The sequence below is a fragment of the Nakaseomyces glabratus genome, chromosome H (assembly GCF_010111755.1).
Source record: "Nakaseomyces glabratus chromosome H, complete sequence".
In the NCBI taxonomy this organism is placed as follows: Eukaryota; Fungi; Ascomycota; class Saccharomycetes; order Saccharomycetales; family Saccharomycetaceae; genus Nakaseomyces; species Nakaseomyces glabratus.
In genome coordinates, this window is record NC_088958.1 from 902,392 (window position 1) to 922,707 (window position 20,316).

At 39.9% G+C, this 20,316-nt stretch overlaps 8 protein-coding genes and 1 non-coding gene across 9 annotated transcripts; 2 read left to right on the forward strand and 7 right to left on the reverse strand.

Annotated features, from left to right (window-relative positions):
• Positions 1 to 716: 716 nt before the first annotated feature.
• Positions 717 to 3,812, reverse strand: PEX1 (AAA family ATPase peroxin 1; the record flags this gene model as incomplete). The annotated part of the gene is made up of 1 exon (XM_447198.1): positions 717 to 3,812. One exon carries the CDS (start codon positions 3,810 to 3,812, stop codon positions 717 to 719), a length of 3,096 nt encoding a protein of 1,031 aa, XP_447198.1.
• A 916-nt stretch (positions 3,813 to 4,728) lies between these two features.
• On the forward strand, positions 4,729 to 5,703 carry VRG4 (GDP-mannose transporter; the record flags this gene model as incomplete). Its single annotated transcript, XM_447199.1, has 1 exon — positions 4,729 to 5,703. The coding sequence occupies one exon, from the start codon at positions 4,729 to 4,731 to the stop codon at positions 5,701 to 5,703; it is 975 nt and encodes a 324-aa protein (XP_447199.1).
• Positions 5,704 to 6,042: 339 nt separating this feature from the next.
• On the reverse strand, positions 6,043 to 6,882 carry SDT1 (nucleotidase; the record flags this gene model as incomplete). The annotated part of the gene is made up of 1 exon (XM_447200.1): positions 6,043 to 6,882. One exon carries the CDS (start codon positions 6,880 to 6,882, stop codon positions 6,043 to 6,045), a length of 840 nt encoding a protein of 279 aa, XP_447200.1.
• Positions 6,883 to 7,503: 621 nt separating this feature from the next.
• GVI51_H09141 (alpha-mannosyltransferase) lies at positions 7,504 to 9,432 on the reverse strand (the record flags this gene model as incomplete). The annotated part of the gene is made up of 1 exon (XM_447201.1): positions 7,504 to 9,432. One exon carries the CDS (start codon positions 9,430 to 9,432, stop codon positions 7,504 to 7,506), a length of 1,929 nt encoding a protein of 642 aa, XP_447201.1.
• A 659-nt stretch (positions 9,433 to 10,091) lies between these two features.
• On the reverse strand, positions 10,092 to 11,969 carry GVI51_H09163 (alpha-mannosyltransferase; the record flags this gene model as incomplete). The annotated part of the gene is made up of 1 exon (XM_447202.1): positions 10,092 to 11,969. The coding sequence occupies one exon, from the start codon at positions 11,967 to 11,969 to the stop codon at positions 10,092 to 10,094; it is 1,878 nt and encodes a 625-aa protein (XP_447202.1).
• A 516-nt stretch (positions 11,970 to 12,485) lies between these two features.
• Positions 12,486 to 12,558, reverse strand: tT(AGU)7. Its single transcript has one exon. It is a non-coding gene; the product is annotated as a tRNA-Thr (tRNA).
• A 421-nt stretch (positions 12,559 to 12,979) lies between these two features.
• Positions 12,980 to 13,267, forward strand: TIM13 (protein translocase subunit TIM13; the record flags this gene model as incomplete). The annotated part of the gene is made up of 1 exon (XM_447203.1): positions 12,980 to 13,267. One exon carries the CDS (start codon positions 12,980 to 12,982, stop codon positions 13,265 to 13,267), a length of 288 nt encoding a protein of 95 aa, XP_447203.1.
• A 324-nt stretch (positions 13,268 to 13,591) lies between these two features.
• Positions 13,592 to 13,801, reverse strand: QCR9 (ubiquinol--cytochrome-c reductase subunit 9; the record flags this gene model as incomplete). Its single annotated transcript, XM_447204.1, has 1 exon — positions 13,592 to 13,801. One exon carries the CDS (start codon positions 13,799 to 13,801, stop codon positions 13,592 to 13,594), a length of 210 nt encoding a protein of 69 aa, XP_447204.1.
• Positions 13,802 to 14,285: 484 nt separating this feature from the next.
• Positions 14,286 to 20,183, reverse strand: UBR1 (E3 ubiquitin-protein ligase UBR1; the record flags this gene model as incomplete). Its single annotated transcript, XM_447205.1, has 1 exon — positions 14,286 to 20,183. The coding sequence occupies one exon, from the start codon at positions 20,181 to 20,183 to the stop codon at positions 14,286 to 14,288; it is 5,898 nt and encodes a 1,965-aa protein (XP_447205.1).
• Between the last annotated feature and the right edge of the window lie 133 nt (positions 20,184 to 20,316).

Sequence of the window (20,316 nt, forward strand, 5' to 3'; positions counted from 1 at the left end):
GTTTCCAATACAAGAACTATCCCATTATTATTATATATGAGTGATAAGCAGAAACAAATTTTTTTGCGCAAGTCCTTCCTACAACACAGAAAAAAGGGAAGGGATCAGCGAAGTCTCCCAAGGTCTCAAGTGAAGTCTCAAGCGAAGTCTTAAAAAGAGCTCCCAAAGCAGATAGTGTCAGCCAGCGTACCATGCACTGCAAGTACAGCAAGTACAGCAAGTACAGCAAGTACAGCAAACGTAGAGGGTGTTACCAATTTTGTCATGAAAGATAAAAACAATGAACTTGTTACAGGAAAGGCTTTTAGCTTTCGCAAAGAGAGGGAGGGCAGTACCCAACTGTGTAGTTGTATCTTCACGCACAGAGAATAGCGCGGGGAGGGGGAGGTTCGTCCCTTCCTGTTTGTATCCCGCACGCTGATTGGGGAACACCGGAACACCCATTCCCCAGCGTGCACACACTGCACTGTGCGAACAAAAGGAAGAGCAAATTAATAATTGGGGGCCGGGTAATTGGTTAAAATGACGTATTTTTATCTCTATCTTTCTTTCTTTTAGCTCTTTCGACTTTTGATCTTTGTCTTGTAGTAATATTGTAGTAATGCAAAGGCTTTGTACGCATAATTCTGTTTGGAGTAAAAAAGCGAAAGATCTGTGTTGATTGGGTAAACGTGGGGACTTGGAACTAGAATTAGACAGGTGGAGTTTATTTAGGACTACATAAGCGAGAGTTTCGTGCCGATGTCAGCGGGGTCGGTGTGTGGGGCAGGCATCTCGCCCGTGCGGTCGCTCGCGAAATTCGCGTACACAGTGCGGAGCCGTGCTAATTCCGTAGCGGACACGCTCGGTTTTGTCTCTTGCAGTGCCTCTTGCAAATCAGCCGCCTGGATATCAGGGTTCTGTGCGCTATTTTCACTGCTTCCACTGGTCCCATTGGGATAGTCACTCACGGCCTCGTACCCCTTTCTGCCCGCGACAATCTTACGGATCTGATCTGCAGTGATCGTGGTGTCATTCCCAGGGAGCACAACGTATTCCATGTGGTCTGTGGCCTTCTGCTCCGCTGTAGGCGTGGTGCTCACATGTGCGAGCTGCCTCTGCACAGCCTTTAAGTACGCATTGTAGCACAGCGATTGCAGGTCGGCACCCGAGAAGCCCCGGGTGCCGCGTGCAATCTCTGCGAGGTCAACGTCAGCGGCTACGCGGAGCTGCGTGGCCCCGCCGGGCTGTTCCCGTGTGATCGCGCGCAGGATGTCCAACCTCGCTGACTCATCGGGCATGTCGCAGAGCACACTGCGGTCCAGTCTGCCGGGTCTCAGCAGCGCTGCATCGATCAGGTCAGGGCGGCTGGTCGCCGCCAGCACGTACACACCCTCGAGGCCCTCCGCACCGTCCATTTGCGTAAGCAGCTGGTTCACCACACGGTCAGTGACACCAGTGGAGTCGTGGCCACGCTTGGGTGCTATGGCATCGAACTCGTCAAAGAACAGTACGCAAGGGCGCACGCTCTGCGCACGCTCAAACAGCTCACGGACGTTCTGCTCGCTCGCACCAATGTACTTGTCCAGGATCTCAGGCCCCTTCACAGAGATGAAGTTTAGACCACACTGGTGTGCCACAGCACCCGCTAGTAGCGTCTTACCGCAGCCCGGGTACCCGTACAGTAGTAACCCCGACCGTAGCCTCAAGGGGCACTTCGCAAACACGGGCGCGTACCGCGTGGGCCACTCTAACGTCTCCAGCAAGATCTGCTTGGCCTCTTGTAACGCACCGATGCTGTCCCAGCGAACCCCGGTGCCCTTCGTCAATTGCACACCTCTTAGCGACGACGGCGTGAAGTCTTTGACACACGAATCGAGCACCACTTGGTCTACCAGGCCAGAGCCATCCTGTGACAATCGCTGTGCCATGACCGTCCTGTAGTACAGCATCTCGCTGAACATCTTTAGGTCACGAACTGAGAACCCTTCGGTCTCGGCAGCAATGTCGGCCCAGTCTAACCTAGAATCCAAGCATAGTCCATAGGCGCTGGTATTGCCCTCACCATGTGTACCACAGAATCCTTGTAAATACATCGCCCTTTGGTCCCGGTTTGGTGCCTTTAGTGAATATGTTTCACAGACAAAGTGGGTGTCGAAGAACATGGCGTCCAGAGAGTATTTCTTAGCGGCACCCAGCACAACTCGGACACACCCTCGCGACTTTGTGTTCATGTGGGTTAGCGTCTCCACTAGGTACACAAGCGTTTGTCTCGCCACATTGCCAAGGCTATGTGGACTTTGCATTTGTGCCTGTTGCTGTGCGTCATCGCTCTTGGTGGTGGGAAACACAGAATCCGCATTGTCCATCAGTATCACCGCCGGTTGCGTCCAATAGCAGCTGCTAATAATGCCACCCCAAAACCTGCGTAACTTCTCAAACGACGAATACTTGAGTAAATCATTACAATCTATATACATGACATTCAGTTGGTTCTGTGTGGCGAGACGGCGTTGCAAGTACTTGAAAAGCATTGTCTTGCCCATTCCAGATTCCCCTTCTACTAAGAATGCAGGTGCGGGATTCAGAGGCGCGAGCAACTGCTCCTCTAGTACCTCTAACACAGATTGGATAGGCTCAACGTTAATATCTCCAAAATCATGTAACTGCGAAAAATGGAGCACATCCGGAGGCAAGGATATATCCTTAGGCTCAGAATTCAAATATAAAAACTTCTCTAAAGGGTGGCTCAAGTCCTTGAGATCCACAACAGGCACTTTTTCACCGTTATTTGATTTGATCTCAAGTACACATTGTTGCTTAGTTAACACCAAGTCTGTAGCGATTAATGAGCCCTTTAATTGGTCCAGTAGTTGTGATATCTCCGATTTCTTCTTACTCTCCGAGGTATGGTGATGTTGATTAGAGCCAAAAGGTCTAAATATCAAAGTAATATCTTCAGGACTGGATGCTACTTGAACATTAATGGTATTTATCCACAATTCAAATAGCTCGTTGTTGGCAGCAGTTAATGCAAGGCATTGCCACACTAAAGGCGCTATCAGTACATGTTCTTGAGCAACCAAATCGCTATAACAAACTCTTACTGGGATTTGTCTCAAGTACGGGTCTTTATTCTTGACGTGTAACTTTCTTTTAACTGATATACAGCCGTACTCACTCTCCTTCTCAGGTTCACCTCGAATTATCACTGTGAGTCCCTCTAGGTTCTCCTGTTGTTCACATAATCGACTTTTAACCAACCTCTTGCATTTTTCGGGCACACTATTCTTTAGTTTCTGTTTTGATTTTGTGTTTAATTTAGGTGCCACAACTACCAATGTACCATCTGTTAGTTTAACTGTCTTTACATTTTCAGGTACTATCCTTGTGACTTTGAATGTAGCTATCATACTATCGAGGTAGCATATGAATGGTTTCTGTAGAGTCACTGCACGAGTCTGGAAGAGAATACTGTCCTGAATCAACCGACTATTCCCTTCAATTATATCCCAGTCATAGGATGAATTTGGCTCCAAGTGCACTTCAATGGCGACATCTTCATCAGTAAACTTGGCTATGCTAGTAGTTATGATCTGGCCCGGCTTCAGCGAGTACAGCTTCGCCAGCGAAGCATTGATCTCAACAGTACCATTAGTAGTAGTTTCGAAACCATCCCACCCAAGAGTCAACAGCTCGCTGCCATGCAGTTTTACCTTAACATCCTGCACCTGGATGTTCGCCGCCTCAACAGCATCAACCAATTCAATCGGTAATCGCACAAAGTTACCCTTGACATCATGGCTATAGACCACTTTAGTTTCAGCTTCCATTTGCTATGTTATTGTTTGTACTAAACCACTTGGATTGCAATTTTAAGTCGTCAAGTTGTGTAGTCATCCTCTTTAAATAGTGTGTGTGTCTGTGTTACAAAGGTTTGTATATCCAATCCCAAAAAAAAGCTGGGGCGGGTGATAAATTAATTAACTCCGAAATATGATCTGTCAATTTTAGTTGACTTCAGCAGCATATGGAAAGGTAGTTTTGGTAATTTAATAGGCTCTGATTCACAAGATAAGATAATTGTGAATACAGTAGGGTCGTTATTATAGTGCTGGGGCTCATAATACAACTTTCCAATTGCAGTATTCCAAGAATATTCGAGGAAATGGAAGGGAGACCACACCTAGAATGTCAATTGGCCACTATCCCAGACAACTGTTGAACATTATCCGTTACATCACCGAATTGAAAAGAGCCAATGTCTGATTTATGCAGCTAGCTTCCACGCCGCCCATCTGTAAGTACTAGCAGATATACCAGCACAGACAGAGGGGCCGGCGGATACTTTGGTTTAAGTGGTAGTGTCATACGTATATTCTCATGTGATTTGTTCACGTATGGTATTACTATTTAGTATACGCGTAATTTTCTTCTTTGGGCAAATTGGGTGCAGTGCTACGGGTGTTTCTGGGAAGGCAACTGAGATGCCTTCTGAAAAAATGTATTAAATTTAGAGTGCGGAAGTGGTTGTGCGGAGGTTTCTGTTTATATCTAACTTCGAAGAGAAAAAAAGTTTCAAAGAAACAACACCAACAAGCAAGGACAGCTTCTAGGACGCATGAAGACAGTAGTATTTAATGAATAAACATTGCATTAGTTTCATATTTGAAGGTTGTTTTATGTTTTAGGATTGGTATTAGGAAAGCATAGTAGATAAAACAGCCCAACTCAAAAAAAAAAAAAACAATGTCTGAATTGAAGTCTAGGATCGGTAACAGTGGGTCTATCGCCAACTCTGGACCTGTGTCCATTCTGTGTTACTGTGCGTCTTCTATTCTTATGACTGTTACAAACAAGTTTGTGGTGAACACTGATGGTTTCAACATGTTTTTTGTTATGTTGTTCGCACAATCTCTTGTGTGTACTATGTGTTTGATGGTTCTAAAGATGTTTGGTTACGCCAAGTACCGTCCTTTGAACTTAATCGATGTTAAAAACTGGTTGCCAATCTCCTTTTTGCTGGTGTTTATGATCTTCACCTCCGCAAAGGCCTTGAAGTACATGCCAGTTCCTATCTACACTATTTTCAAGAACTTGACCATCATCCTAATTGCTTATGGTGAGGTTCTTTTCTTCGGTGGCTCTGTTACCCCAATGGAATTGAGCTCTTTCATTCTAATGGTCTTGTCCTCTGTGGTCGCTTCCTTAGGTGACCAACAAGCTGCAAAGATAGCACAACCATTGGCTAACAACTCTATTCTATCCCCAGAATACTACTGGATGTTCTTGAACTGTATCTGTTCTGCATCTTTCGTTTTGATCATGAGAAAGAGAATCAAGTTGACAAACTTCAAGGATTACGACACCATGTTCTACAATAACGCTTTGGCTCTACCAATCCTTTTGGGTTTCTCCTTCCTAAGTGAAGACTGGTCCTCAGAGAACTTGGCCCAAAACTTCAGCGGTGAGTCATTGTCGGCAATGATCATTTCCGGTATGACCTCCGTCGGTATCTCCTACTGTTCCGGTTGGTGTGTTCGTGCAACTTCTTCTACCACTTACTCTATGGTTGGTGCTTTGAACAAGTTGCCAATCGCACTTGCTGGTTTGATCTTCTTCGACGCTCCAAGAAACTTCCTATCCATCATGTCCATCTTCATTGGTTTTGCTTCTGGTCTATCATACGCCGTCGCTAAACAAAAGAAGGTCCAAAAGAACTGAGAATAAATGGCCACACTTTAATTCATATTTCTTAATTCCAAATTGTTATGGATGTTGTACCATTACATGGGTTTTTTTTTCTAATTATATCAGGCAGCAGGTGGTGTATTAAATATCAAGCCTCTCTGCCTCAATTCTAACATAAGTTATAGACGTTGATGATAAAAATATAACGCAAAGTCCTCTCATTGGTTTATTTTTTGGTTTGTTTATTCTTTTACTCTCTTAGATTGTGCGGTGATTATTATCTATTGGCAAATAATAAAAAAATGAGAACTGATACATAAATTTATAAAAAAACAGAAAATATTGTTATTATATCCCAATTATCTATTAGAACTAATTGATCTGGAATAGCTCAGGGAAAGCCTTGTCTAAATCAGTGATATCCTTGATGACAATGCTACCTTCGGGAGTCTTCCCCAGCACATCAAGCACTTTGTCCTCCACCAGGTGTGCACACTTGGGTATGCCAAGCGAAAGGCCTGTTTTGATATTGCTTCCACTGTCATCCACATAGTACGCGTTCTTGAAATCACCTAGGCCACTCTCACGTTTGGCTTTTTCGAACGCAGCAGGATCAGGCTTACATATCAATGACTCAGCGTGGTTGTAGTCACAGTAAGTTATACCATCAAATAAATCAGCAATACCGAGTAAACGAACACATCTTAAAGCGTGGTTCTTGTAAGCATTGGTGAAGAGCCACAACTTGTCGATTTTACCACATTCTCTTAGTCTTATCAACGTCTCGCGAAGTTTCAGATTTGGTTTCAATATATGTTGCAAAGGAAGCGCATCATCGACCAATGTGTTATAATCCATGGGATCTATCCCATTGTGTAAGGTTAGACCCCTGATGGCTAGCCCGTATTGTTTATAGTAAGTTCTGTTCAATTCTTCAGCATGAACTTTGTCTAGGCCAAGTTGCTTTTCAAAATAGTTGACAATCGCAATCTGCATAAGATCATGGATTCTTGTGGATGATGGGTACAGACAATTGTCAATGTCAAAGTAAAACACCCTCAAATTCTCATCGGGTTCTGGTATTTCTTGATCAACAACAAATGTGACTTTTGAACCGTCGTGGTCTAGAGAGTTCAAGTGCTCTTCATTAGCCTTGATCTCTCTGTACACTTTCAGTCTATGTTCGTTGCATGCGTCTGTAGCAATGGTCATCCTTGTGTCTTTGTAAATAGTCTATGGTCTTGTATCAAAGTTAATACAAAACCTCGCATTTAAATCTTAGAAGTCATAATCCATTTATATATTCTTCGATGAGCCCATGTGTCAATGTTGAGCGATGAGCTCATCGATTCTACGTTTCTTTCTTTTTGACAAAAAAAACATCGAAAAGGAAAATTCGAATTTCTCCAGTTTTTTATGAAAATCACTCGTCTCCTATAAATTTCACTTAATGGGAGTCTTCAAGTTGAATCATATGAAATATATGACGATTGACTATGTAAGTTACTCCTTTTTGGAAAGTGACGACATTCCTGTTCACTTGTTCCATCCCCTATAACTTCTCTAAAAATTCGCTTGAAGCTTTCTACATTTTGCGATGCTTTTAATATAATTAGTAGTTTCATTCTTAAAGCTAATCCTCAAGGCAGTATGTTTGATTGCTTTGTTTATCAAAGGTTTCATTCATTATCAATTAATATTCTCGCCTCCTATTTTTTATTATTAGTTATATGATTGTTGCTTTTCGATATTTTTTTTTACAAGTGTTTATTTTATTTATCTACAGAGGTTGGTAGGAAATTATAGCGGTAGCTTTTATGGGTTCACCTATCACTATACACCAATTCTATTTCTCTCTTTGTTGACATCAGCATTGTTCCATATTTTGGATATTTTATTCAATCTCTTCTTCTCCTCATCCGAAAACTCATGTACTTTAGCCTTGCTGTAGCCTATATTCAGTTCATCGACAAAACCGCAGTATGTGTAGTCAGCACAAACATGTGTTTGTTGCCATTCATGTTCTTCTGGATCAGGAATCAAATAACCATCTATTTGCAAAGGTGCGTGATATGATATCTTCATTACTTCAAGACTTCCATATTTCTCGGTCATCATCTTTGGATTCTCATCGAAGTCCTTCTTAGCTACTTCAGGTATTTTACAGTTTCTTAAGCCAGTATTAGTCCAAAGTAGTTGATCATTCGAATCTGTATGGGCCATTTGGATGGCACAAATGCTGTATCTTCTATCCTTTTCGGAATATTCTAACTTACCGATAGTTGCAGCATCTTCGGGCTCTATAACATAATCTGTATTTGCAGAGAAGGCAGCATACCAAAACAACTCTTTGTCACCGTAACTGCATCTTCTGAATAGGGCGTGGTTTTGAAAGAATTCTGATAGCAATAAGCTATGCAGTTTCTCTTTCTTGTTTATGACTACTAATCCACTATCCACATGGTGAAGTGCCAAGTTAGTTCTCATTTGGTTGAAAGCTCTCTCTTCAGATGTCTTTTCTTGCTTTAAGTCTGGATCTAATAACTTAAATCTTAGTGTAGTTCCTAAGATTCTATGTTCCTCCAAGGATGGCTCAAGTTTCAAGGCAAGATCTGGGCAATGTTCACGGATATGTCTGTTGGTAAGCGTTCTGTCTCTCCACATTCTCATTCCTGATTTCTTGAAGTTCTCAGATTCGAAGAAGTCTTCAGCTGAGATAAAAGGTACAGTATCAGCATCTACCATAATATATTCCTCAAAAGTATTGAATAGTACACCTACCCACTTATTGTGGAACTTGGTTATATGCTCATCCGCAAAATTTTTATCAAGGACAGGACCCGCATCCACAATATATATATTTTGGTCTGTCTCCTCTGCAAACTGCTTCAATGATATTTCATTATCCCTGGTTAATTCTCCACCTTTATGAACCACCTGGATTGGATATTTGTTTCCTAGTTCTTTCCAGACGCTTAATTGTTGCCGCAGCATATCAATATCATCAGGTTTTGCAGATAGTACAATTCCTCTGCCAGATGCAATTTTTCTCCAGTTAGCAAAGAAGTTCGAGTTAAACTCTTGTGGACTTTGTTTGGTCTTTGGTTTACTGACAACTTCGCCAGTGCGGACATTTTTTATAGTTGGGTACAAGTAGTCGCTATCCTCTTGTGTTACGTTTTTCAAAAAGAAGAACATCCTTTTCTGGAAGTCATAAGCATCAGTTGCTTGTAGATCAAGCTTTTTGAATAGTTCCCGAGGATTAACATCACCTTCAAAGAAGCAATAGTTGTATATTCTCATACACTCGCCTGCAAACTGTGCTGTCTTCTCCATATAGTCCTTACTAGACCAAGCGTAGACCAGATTCATATTGTTCCACTTCTCATCTGTATAGAAACCTTTCACCAATAGTCGGCATTGATCAAACCTGGAGCCCTTGTTCCAGTTCAATAATATTTTGTCCTCCTCTGATTCAGTGCGGGTCTTCTTACCGGCCTTCTTGGGGTCATCCTTCTCTTCTTTCAGCTTCATTATCCTTGTATTTATATAGCTGAATGGAGAAAATGTGCTTGCAGGATACAGACCAAATTCATAATGCATCCTGAATGGGTCATCAACTGCATCCTTGTCAGATACATGGTTGCCTGCCTTAGGAGAGGATGATGAAGAGCTCAGATATAAAAGCACAAAAATAACCACAACAGTGAGTACGGCCCGCCTACCAAACTGTTTCCTGGCCCTGTAATTCATGGGCTTCATATCTGCAAATGTATGTAGGCTTGAACTGGTAGCTCTATATACTGAAACTAGCCTTCGTGCTATCCAGCTTCTTTGTATAGAAGACAAACGTTATATATTAGGAATTGGGTCCCTGTTTGCAAATGAGAATAGTTCCCTTCAAAGGTCACCATCACCAATCCATTGTTGAACTATGTGAATGTTGTTATTAGCAGCTTGGCATCCTTACGAAAGCTTCGCTGTTCCTAGTTTTTCGAAATGCATTGTGCAAATCCTTGTAGCATTCAGTTGTTAGTCAAGAGACAGAGACACGCAGAAAAGGTTTGAGTCTCTGAGCAACGATGACAAGGGTCCTTGTACTTGCAGTGAATCACCAAGGAACTTCGGACGTTTCAAAGTAGCAAATCCTGAGATGAACTGCAGTGGAAATTGCTTGTTAGAGAAGTTGCAATCTTAGTTTGTTAGGGCCTGGCGTCCGTGATGATTTACATAATAGTTCATATAATGGAAAGGAGATTATCATACAGATTGGCGTATGATATGGCGACTCCTATCTATTTAGTGAATTTGTATTTGGTAACATTATTTGTGTGTTTTTTTTAGACACTTATATTGTTAAACTTTACGTATTACAGTTGTTATTTAGAGAGGATAGAGGTTGTGTATTATTCACATGATAATTATAGATTGATCTTGACAGAGTTCCATACGTTCGAAATTTTGTTAACTCTTTCTCTCTGTTCTTGATCGAAACGAACCAACTCTCCCATATCTTCGCCATCGACAGGCATATGTACGCAGTACATATAGTGGTGACAGGCAGGTTGCTGTTGGAATTTGAGGTTTGGTACATTGGGCGATATGAACCCATCAATAGATAGGTTAGACTTGTAGTACTTCTCTGTGTCTTCAAGTGTACCATAATTATTACTCATGAATTTAACATCTTTCTCAAAGTCATCCTTGGCAAAGTTTGGGTTCTTACACACTTGTAACCCACCATTGGACCACAGCAGTTTGCCACGGCCATTGGTATGGCCCATTTGAGCTGAGCAAATGGAGTTAAACTTCTTATTTGTTGACTCTCTGATTGGGCCTATGATCACAGCAGCCTCAGGGTCCAATGAATAGTCTACACCAGCACTGTAAGCTCCAAGCATGAAAATTTCCTTATCACCATATGTGCATGGTTTGAACTTGGCATCGGTATGAAAAAACTCTGAAATAATTAGGGAATGTAATTTCTTCTTCTTGTTGAATACAACAAGACCACTATCAACAATAGAGCCTGACTTCTCGAAAAAGAATTTATGTAAGCCGTCAGCTTCAGATGTGCCTGCATCCTTTAATGATTCCTCCTCAAGTCTATACTTTAGAGTAGTACCGAGAGTTCTATGTTCTTCTTTAGATGGTAAGAAATATGGTGCCATGTTTAGGCAGTATATATGCACGTGGATATCTGGGATATCTCTGTCTCTCCATAGTTTAAGACCTGTTTTCTTGAAATCAGCCGATTCAAAATACTCATCTGGGTGAACATAAGACACAACATCAGCGTCGACAAGGATTGCTTCTTCAAAGGTATTAAACATTGCTGCGTACCATTTGTTATGGAAATTTTCGATATATTTTTCAGCATAATTTGGATCTAACACATTTTGCAAGTCTACTATGTAAACCTCTTGGTCTGCCTCAGTTGCATATTCTTTGATTTTAGCTATCAGTTCTGGTGGCATTTCTTTACCCTTAGTGACCACTTGAATTGGATATGTGTTACCTAGCTCTTTCCATACAAAAAACTGAGAACGCAAGAATCTGCAATCATTAACACTAGCAGTGACCACGATGCCTCTGCCTTTCGCTTCATTCTTCCAGTGAGCGATAAAATTAGAGTTGAATTCCTGGTAGCTCATATCTGCTATAGGACCAGTCTGTACTTCTCCTGTACGTAGGTTTGTTATGGTAGGATATATATAGTAACCGTCCATGGCTGTTACTTTTCTCAAAAATGGAAACATTCTCCTTTGGTAATCATGAGGTGAAGTGTAATACATGCGATACTTCTCAAACATTTCATTTATATCATAACTATTCTGCAAGAAGCAGTGGTTGTACAGCCTTACACGTTCAGCAGACATCTGGAACACCTCATCGTTGATTGTAGCGTTATCATGATCTATAGTGATGGCCATATTATCCCAATTAGGGTCGTTGTAAAGGCCTTTAATTAGCATAGCACATTGGTCAAAGCCGGAACTCTTATCCCAGTTTAAAAGGACTCTTTTCTCTCTAGCAGTGTGAGTTGACAGCATCCATGAGGGTAGCATGTTCTCCAAGGAGAAGAATGGTTTATTGTCATGCAATTCCTTGACTTTGCGCTGAAAATAAGCATATGTAGAGTTTCCCGACGAGAACAATAGATCTTCTTCATATCTCGTCGACCGCCTTTGAGAAGCGGAATCTGCACGCATGAAGATGAACAGAAAGCATATCGCAATGACTGCTAAAAGCGAGCAACGCTTGAAACCAGGGTTCCTCGCCCTGAGTAGTGTCTTCATCTAGTTATATTTGATGTCTGGTGTAGCAGACTATTTTTGTATTCCTTCCTAGGGTAGCACGGGAGCTCTATTTTCATTCCAGTATGTTTATATACTTTCTAACTGACAGCTATGGAACATTCTTGCCGTTAATTGTACTACATTCGATGGAGAAACTGTATTGCGTGGTAAAATGGAAGCATTTAGAGGATTTGCACAGTTGTTAGGTCGAGGCCCTTTTTTGTCTGATGATTACAGCCCTTTTGTACGTAAGTTTCTGTGGTTACAGACCCTTTTCACCCGACCGGTGAGTCTTCCAGACGATTTACGTGTAATTAGACTTTCTCGAGGTCGCTGAGCTTGTACAATACGATCTAAGCGGTCAAAGCTATATATGTTTACAATTGCAGTGTGAACAATAATAAAACTAAGCTATTAGTTGTTTCAAGAATGATAAAAATATTAACTACCAGCCAGGCGCATATACACACAAATATTAATATTCCGGTGTCAACAAAAAAATTCAAAAAAAATAAATGCTTCCAACCAGATTTGAACTGATGATCTCCACATTACTAGTGTGGCGCCTTACCAACTTGGCCATAGAAGCTTTTAAATTCGTTGTGAGAAAAACTTGGGCTGGCACCCTTAATCAGTTGATGATAATATGATACGAAACTCTATAATTTATGCCATGTGAAGTATCTTAGTACATATAACATACAATAACGAGAGGGTAATTGAAAGTTGTTGAACAAGGATGTGAAATCCCAGCACTATTTAAATATATATATACTAATCTTTCTTATTGTAGATGTGTAGAGGCAGACTAACTCCAGTTTTATACTGAAATGATGTATAGCTCTGTAAATCTATCTTCGTACGATTTGAGTGCATTCCCTCGATTAAGGACCCGAGAAGAGCATATAGCTGTAATGACTATCTATTGGACTAATAAATTGCTTCAAGCAATTCAGAAGGACTAAGTCACCTGCAGGAATATTAGCAAAGACAAAAACCCTAAGACAGTAATGGCATTATTTGGTGGATCATCTAGTCAAGCTCCTGCATCTGCTACAGATAATAAAGTGCAGGCATTCAAGCAGCAGATTGCACAAGAGATAGCAGTTGCCAATGCCACTGATCTAGTTAACAAAGTGTCTGAGAACTGCTTTGAGAAGTGTCTGCAGTCTCCATACAAAGACGGTAACGAAGGATGTGTCGATCAATGCCTTGCCAAGTATATGCGCTCCTGGAATGTAATCTCGAAGACATACATTAACAGAATACAGGATGCCTCTACAACTGGTGAAATATAGACTATCCACAACAACTGAAACATGTATATATTTGAAACTACTGTTTATGAGCACGAGCATTGCAACGATAATAATATTATTTTTGTGTATTTTTTTTCAGTTATATATAAGAATAAATAAGCATAGTCATCCCTACTTTTTATTTGCTTTCATAGTAGATGATAGAATAAAGGGCCTAATCCCTGAGTTGGTTGATATTTTCTGTTCTCTTGAATATATACAAAGCAGCGCAATTGCAGCCATTATGTCATTTTTCTTTAATGTACAGAGCTTTCATTTCTAAATTAAAACTTTATTGGTGCTAGAATTCAGGATGGAGAATATCTACTCATCATCATCGTCCTCCTCATCGCCACCAGCAGCGCCTATCTGTGCCTTAACGTCCTTCCATAATTTACCCTTGTTGTGGTTCTCATACCAGGATGTGACAGCGGTGTCAAAAGCACCTTGGAATACAAATGCAGATGCTAAGATAGTACCAACGAAAATGGAGTTTCTCTTGAACAGAACTTTGTATAGTGAGCTGAACGACATTTTGTATTGTATTGTATTGTTTTGGACCTTTAAAGCTTTAGGAGTTGCAAATTGCGAAGCTGTAGGTCGATAGCAACTTTTAAATATTATCGATAAAATTTCAAATTACTATTCACTACTTATTGCTTTGGGATGGGCAGGGACTCGTCGTAGTGGACGCTCTTTCCGGTTAACTCGGTGATAAAGGCATCCAGAGAAATCATCGCAGTAATCAGCGATCCTCCCATTTCATTGGCTGAATTTGTTCGTTATAGCGTATCTAGCATGTGATGGTATATGTAGGTATTTAAATTATTCAGCGAAGCCAATACTAATCCAACTTCTGATAATTGGATTAGTAATTAATACTAGTATATTGATACATGTTGCGACTTTTATCATATTTATATTAGAAAAACTTACACAACTAATGCATTGTAGTATTGATTGATAAAAACTATGAAAGGTAAAACCAAGAATATACTTACGATGAGAACGTTTCCGATCACCATTCAGGCTCATCGTCAGTGTCTTCTTGGTCCTGGTTTTGCCAGGTATTTCCGTCAGTATCTTCTAGGTCCATACGGAAATCCTGCTCATCGTTATCACCGTTTTGTACAGCATCTCTGAAATCTTCAAAGATTTGAAAGAAGTCTCTAACATCCCCTTGGGCGCCAGCCGCATTAGGGAAGCCAAAGAGTGTGGTGGCTGCTGCCGCTGCCGCGGCTGGCCCTCCAACAATACCATTGGCCCCTCTTGCCAAGTCTTCGTCATCCATGTCAACGTCTCTAATCTCCTCATCGTCATAGAAATCGTTGTCCTCATCTATCTCCGTGGGCCTAGTGGGGAATCTTTGTCCTCTTGTGATTTCGAACAAAAATCCATTTGATAAAATGTTCACACGGAACTCATCTCCCATGACTCTACTTATGTAGCCTGTCACCTCATTGTTGATCCACAGCTTGTTCAGATGTTCATATCTTTTCAAATTCAATGTGGTCAGGTCCCCTCTTCTCATGGCATTTCTTCCTACCTCACCATGAGAATTCAAGTAAGGAGCTGAGATAAAGATGTTAGATGGTGGTTGGCTCAGGAATAAACAAACTTCACTGGTGTTGGGCATTAAGAAAAGTCCAAAAGATGAGAAACAATTAGTCAAGTGACGTGACATTTCTCTACGGTCGGTTCTCAGATGGACTTTCATACCACAAGTCAAACAAATTCGGAAGTCAAGTCTATTCTTAGGGTTAATAACATTCGTCAGTGCCTCCTCAAGCAGCTTGAATTGTTTTGAGTCTGTGACATAAGTATTCAAATATTTCTTCAAGTTAATCAATTTCACAACACCTGGGTATTCATGCGGAATATCCTTCAAGTAGGTGTCGTTTCCCTCAGTGAATTTCGAGTCCAACAATGCTTGCACAAACATGTCATCGAAGTCTGTAAATTCAGTCAGTAATGGTGTTGCTGAGTTAGCAAAAGATACATAGTCCTCTATGGAGATGTCGCTCTCTATGTTAACATCGTCGATTATTAGTGGTTGATCTTCTGACTCCTTCACCAAATTGTGGAAGACCTTTAACATGATGAACACTCGCTTGTAACTTGGAACAATTTGGTTAAGTAGGAAAGAATATATTATATTGTAATATGCTTGATCCTTCTCATGTACTTCCCTTGTTTTCGAAATATTGGTCTTGAAGTACTCATTTTCAAATTGTCTGATAGCTGATACAACTAACTCAGGAGCTTCATATCCATCTTTGAACATATCTGAGAATTGATAGTCTTCTCTTGAATCATTCATCCACATACATTTAAAATAGGACTGGACGGTTTGTTTGATCAAAACAAACATAACCCTTGATACAGCTTCCTTAACAGGTGTATTTTCAAACAACGTACTTTTTACAATATATTGAAGAACTTGATTGTAACAATTTCCACTTTCTGAAGATGAATCATAAATTTCGAGCTTGTTTGTAGGTTTGCCCATGATATAATAGAAAAGTGACATAGAAATCAGAATGTTGCCCAGAGTTTTAAATTTCTGTTCTCTACCCTTAATATATGAATTAGTATCAGGAGGATCAAGACGTGATGAGATTTCAAGCATACTAATAGTATTCGCCCAGTGAGCAGCCATGATTAACGAGGTATCAGTGTCATTGAATTCAGAGGACTTCCTTATAATTTTGTCAAATGAATTAATCTGTGGTAAAATTAAGTTGAAAATAGAATGGATGCTCTTGTATCTAGATACTGTAAAGTTCTTAAACAGACGAGATACAATATCAAGAATAGGCATAGGCATACCAAAACTGTTTAAATTTAGAGCTTCCTCAGATTTATCAGTTTGACATATAGGAATCACGGCATTAGAAAAAGTCTGACATAGTGGACATATGAATGCATTTGAGGAAAATCTCTTTTTCTGAATATATCTTCTAAAACAATTATGATGGATGTGGTGATTACATGAAACAAACACCTTTCTAGAACCCATTTCAGAATTGAGTCTCAAGTCTTCCAAAACAGTTGCATCTGTGGCAGACGCCTTTTCTTCGTCATTAAAAAATCCATGAACTTTACCGCTATAATCTTCTGCAGAATACACATCTGCCTCTCTAAAGGCCGGTGAAAAGTCATGATAAACAGGAACTACGAAAAAGTCATCAGAAGTGTCATCTTGGCATAAAGAGCATGTAAAGTCTTCGGAGGCAGTTATTTTGTTACCGAGCATATCTAGTTCGTTTTCTTTATCATCGAAAACTGCAGAATTCTCCTTCATGAATTTACTCTGTTGACTATTAAATTTTGCCATCAATTTTGCTTGATGTTTCTTTGCCAGTCTTTTCTTCTTTTCCTTTTCAGTTTCCTCTAAGATAACACCTTGATTTAGCTTTTTCGTCTTATACTCATCAACATATTCTAAACCGAATCCAGTAATGAGAGAGTCAAACACATCCTCAGGATTTTTTCTTATCATTACTTCCAATAAATAATCGGCCTTGCTGGTTATGCTTTCAGAAAAGATATCAGATTTAGCATTTGCAATACTCAAGAAAAGATTACAGATTGATTTGGAAATGAAGTTTTGAGGAATAGACGATTTGCCATTTACCTGTTCGTCATCCTTAAAAACACAATGTATCAGGTGTAATAATTCATTTAAAAATAATCCGTTCTCAGTATCTAAACATACCTGTAGCAATTTGTACATTAGTTTGGCAAACACACCAGTTCTGGTAAAAGCACCTAAGCGCATAGTCAATGGATCTAAGTGTTTTGGATGTATCAGTTGCGGAACCAGAATTGTTTTATTGACATCTTCCTTTGATGTTGCCAAATGTGACTTGATTATGCTAGCACTACTTTCAAATTCATTTTCCAAATTATCTAACCTCAGTGGATCAATTTTCGAATATAAATTGTCCTTCAACACAAATACACCATTATCAGCTAGTCCTTTAGGCTCCATAAAAGTAGATACTTCTGATAGTGCCTTGTCAAATTCAGTTCCATCCTCTGAAAGGTAATCGGGGACATTTTTTAGAAGTTTAGAATACGATAGAGGCTTAGTGTACAAGCTGTACATTATGGATGTTTTTATTTGTGAAAACCTCTTTTCCTTGGCGCTGGCATAGTTTTTAAAAAATCTCCTCTCAGTGAGAAGGTGGTATAGGAATGTAATGAATTGCTGAATAACTAGGCCAATCTTATCTTCATAAACGGTGTTATTATATTCGGTTTCCCCAGTGAACCATGATAATAATTCCCATCTATCGAGAATATTGTATAGAATTCTTGGAATATCATCAACTTCCCATAAAAGAGCTAATTGGTTCAAGTGTATATCTCTGGAATATGAGTTCAGCTCGGGGTTGTTCCTATAATAGGATGCTTGGTGAAGAACTGACACACCATTTCTCACCCAGAAGCCAACATCAATTTGCGCACATAGTACAACTGCTCTTAAGGAAAAGTCCGAAATTTTCAAGAAGTCGTTACAATCTCTTAAAACTATTTCTTTTGCTTCTGTAAGAGACGTTTTTTCAATCAAAAATGAAAAAAGCGTTTGAACTGGATTCATATATGCAACTGGCTCGCGACTAACCTCAAACTTGATGATCTCATGGGTGCCAGCCACTTCCCTGTAAGTAAGAGACCTATGTGCCAGGAAAGTGTTTACGAGTTTAATGGCATTCCTCAGTAAATTTGTATCAATCTGCTCTTTGAATTGCTCCATAATCTTTTCTATGGTTTGAATGATGCTGTAAATTGATGTCGTGTATTCTAGATATGGAATAAAGTATTGGTCCTCGTGTAAGATATGTTCACCCTCCTTCCGTTTTAATTTCCATGCACCATTGAATATTTTGCATAAGGTTACTATTGAGACAAATTCAGGGGCACGGAGTGGAATATTGGGGTCAGCAACTTTACTCAGAAGAGTTTCTACTGTATAAAGACCCTGTTTGAACGAAATGCTATAACTCTTCGTAGGGTTACTTTTTTGTACTCTTTGCCATAACAATAATGGACCATCATATTTACAAAATTCTGCAAATATGTCAAATACAGACCATACAATGTCAATAAAACTACCATCATTAAATATCATAGCAGCATTGGTTGGACATGTAAACAATTGAACAATGCATTCTCTAAGAGCAGTTAGTTGAGGCTCTCTGTCCATATAAGCTACTGACCTAGTCATATGGTTGAATATCTCAACAACTTGTCTGCAGAAATATGGTTTGTAGGTAAAAGATGAGGAGAGTGTTGGGATAATCATATTTTGTACCTCTTTTCTCAATCTCTTCCAGTACCTGTTATCAAAATATAATAAATATTGGACTCTCGAATTAGTATAATTCTTATCCTTTATTTCTATTAGTTCATTAATACCTGTAGAAATTTTGTCAATCGAATCATTACTCAAGGCCTTGTGTTTGCCTAGAGGAATTTTGTTACCAGGTGCAAGGACAGACATGTTGAGACAATCATGATTACCTTCCTCTTCAAAAAGATGTTCAAAATGCTTATTTATAAACGGATTCATGTCAACAGTCTTGGTGGAGTCGTATTGAGAGCATAATACCTTACCTAAAGCGTCCCTGAAAGTGTTTTGAAAATCAGGATCAGGAATAGCTAAACAATGAGTAATCCAAAATATTAGATGTTTGCATGCTTCTTGATGAATGTATTCATCCCACGAAGTTAAGGTTGCGGTTAACCCGTTTGTTTGTACCGCAAAAAAACCGCCCATCACAGAGGATAAATCCATAGAACATTTTAACATTGCTCTTCCCTCGCTATCGATTCTTGAAGTCAAAAGATCCGTGTGTACATTATCTGGAACACCTTGTCTTAAAGCTGTAGTTGCTTGTGAGTAATTGTGGAACTCATCGTTATAAATCATAACTGTGTAATGCTTAGGCTCCGTCGGACAATCTTCAGAGGTTTTATCGGCTTGTAAAACGCCGCCGGTACTCGCTACATCGTCAGCTACTTCATCCGAATCTTTATCCATATTTTCTTCTGGTATATTTTCGTTAGAACTACTGTTTTCATTTGTCTCGCCATAATTTGCCGCTGAATTATAGAAGTTCTTATACTTGAAATCGTTCAAAAATTCACTTCTTTCTTTTATTTTGCCAAATTGAGTGTGTGACTTCAGCTTCAAAGATATGGCATGTTGAAAAGTGGGTAGTGGTTCCAAGTTTTGATTAAATACATCAATGAAATGATCTATTACCTCTTCTAATATGACTTCTATTAGCTGAGTGGTCTCGGGTTTCATGAATGTGTTTTCATTTGAAGCATTGCTTTCACCTGTAGATTCCTGATTTTTCTCCTCTAATTCAGCTTTACAATTCAATGGTACATTCCACGCTTCTTCATCGCCACAGTCACATATACCACTGGTCACATCAGAGCATATATCTGTGTAGACATGGTGGCCTACGTGGTCCTCTGGATTGAAACAAAATATACATAAGACACAGGTCTCATCGCATCCACATTCATGACATCTATATAGCGGCTCACCGATCTTAAACTTCCTACCACAGTTTCTCCCACTATGTCTATGGACTTTAGTAACTTTTTCTTTGTCAATGGTAAAGAAAGAGTTTGATTTAGTTGCCCATACCAGGTCTATATCTTTGATCTCTTTTAAATCCTTAGGAAATAGGCCAACAGGAGCAGTATCAAATAACTGTGGCAAATTCTTACCCTCATCACAAATCAGGTAATACAAATAACGGTATAAGAATTCCTTCAGCGTGAAAGACATCTTCACTCTCTCGGTAGGTCCTCTGGTGCCTTTAAAGTAGTTCATCTCATGGATGGAATTTAAGGTCTCTCTGACCTCCATACGTACCGCCTGAAGATCCATGCTGTGTATCTGTCTGTATAACTTAATCTCCAAGTTTTTTAGGCCAGCCTGACGTTCTTGCTTTTCGAATGTCTTGAACTATAAGTAAGGAATCAGAACGAACAGCAAAAAATAAGGAGAGTATATTATCTTT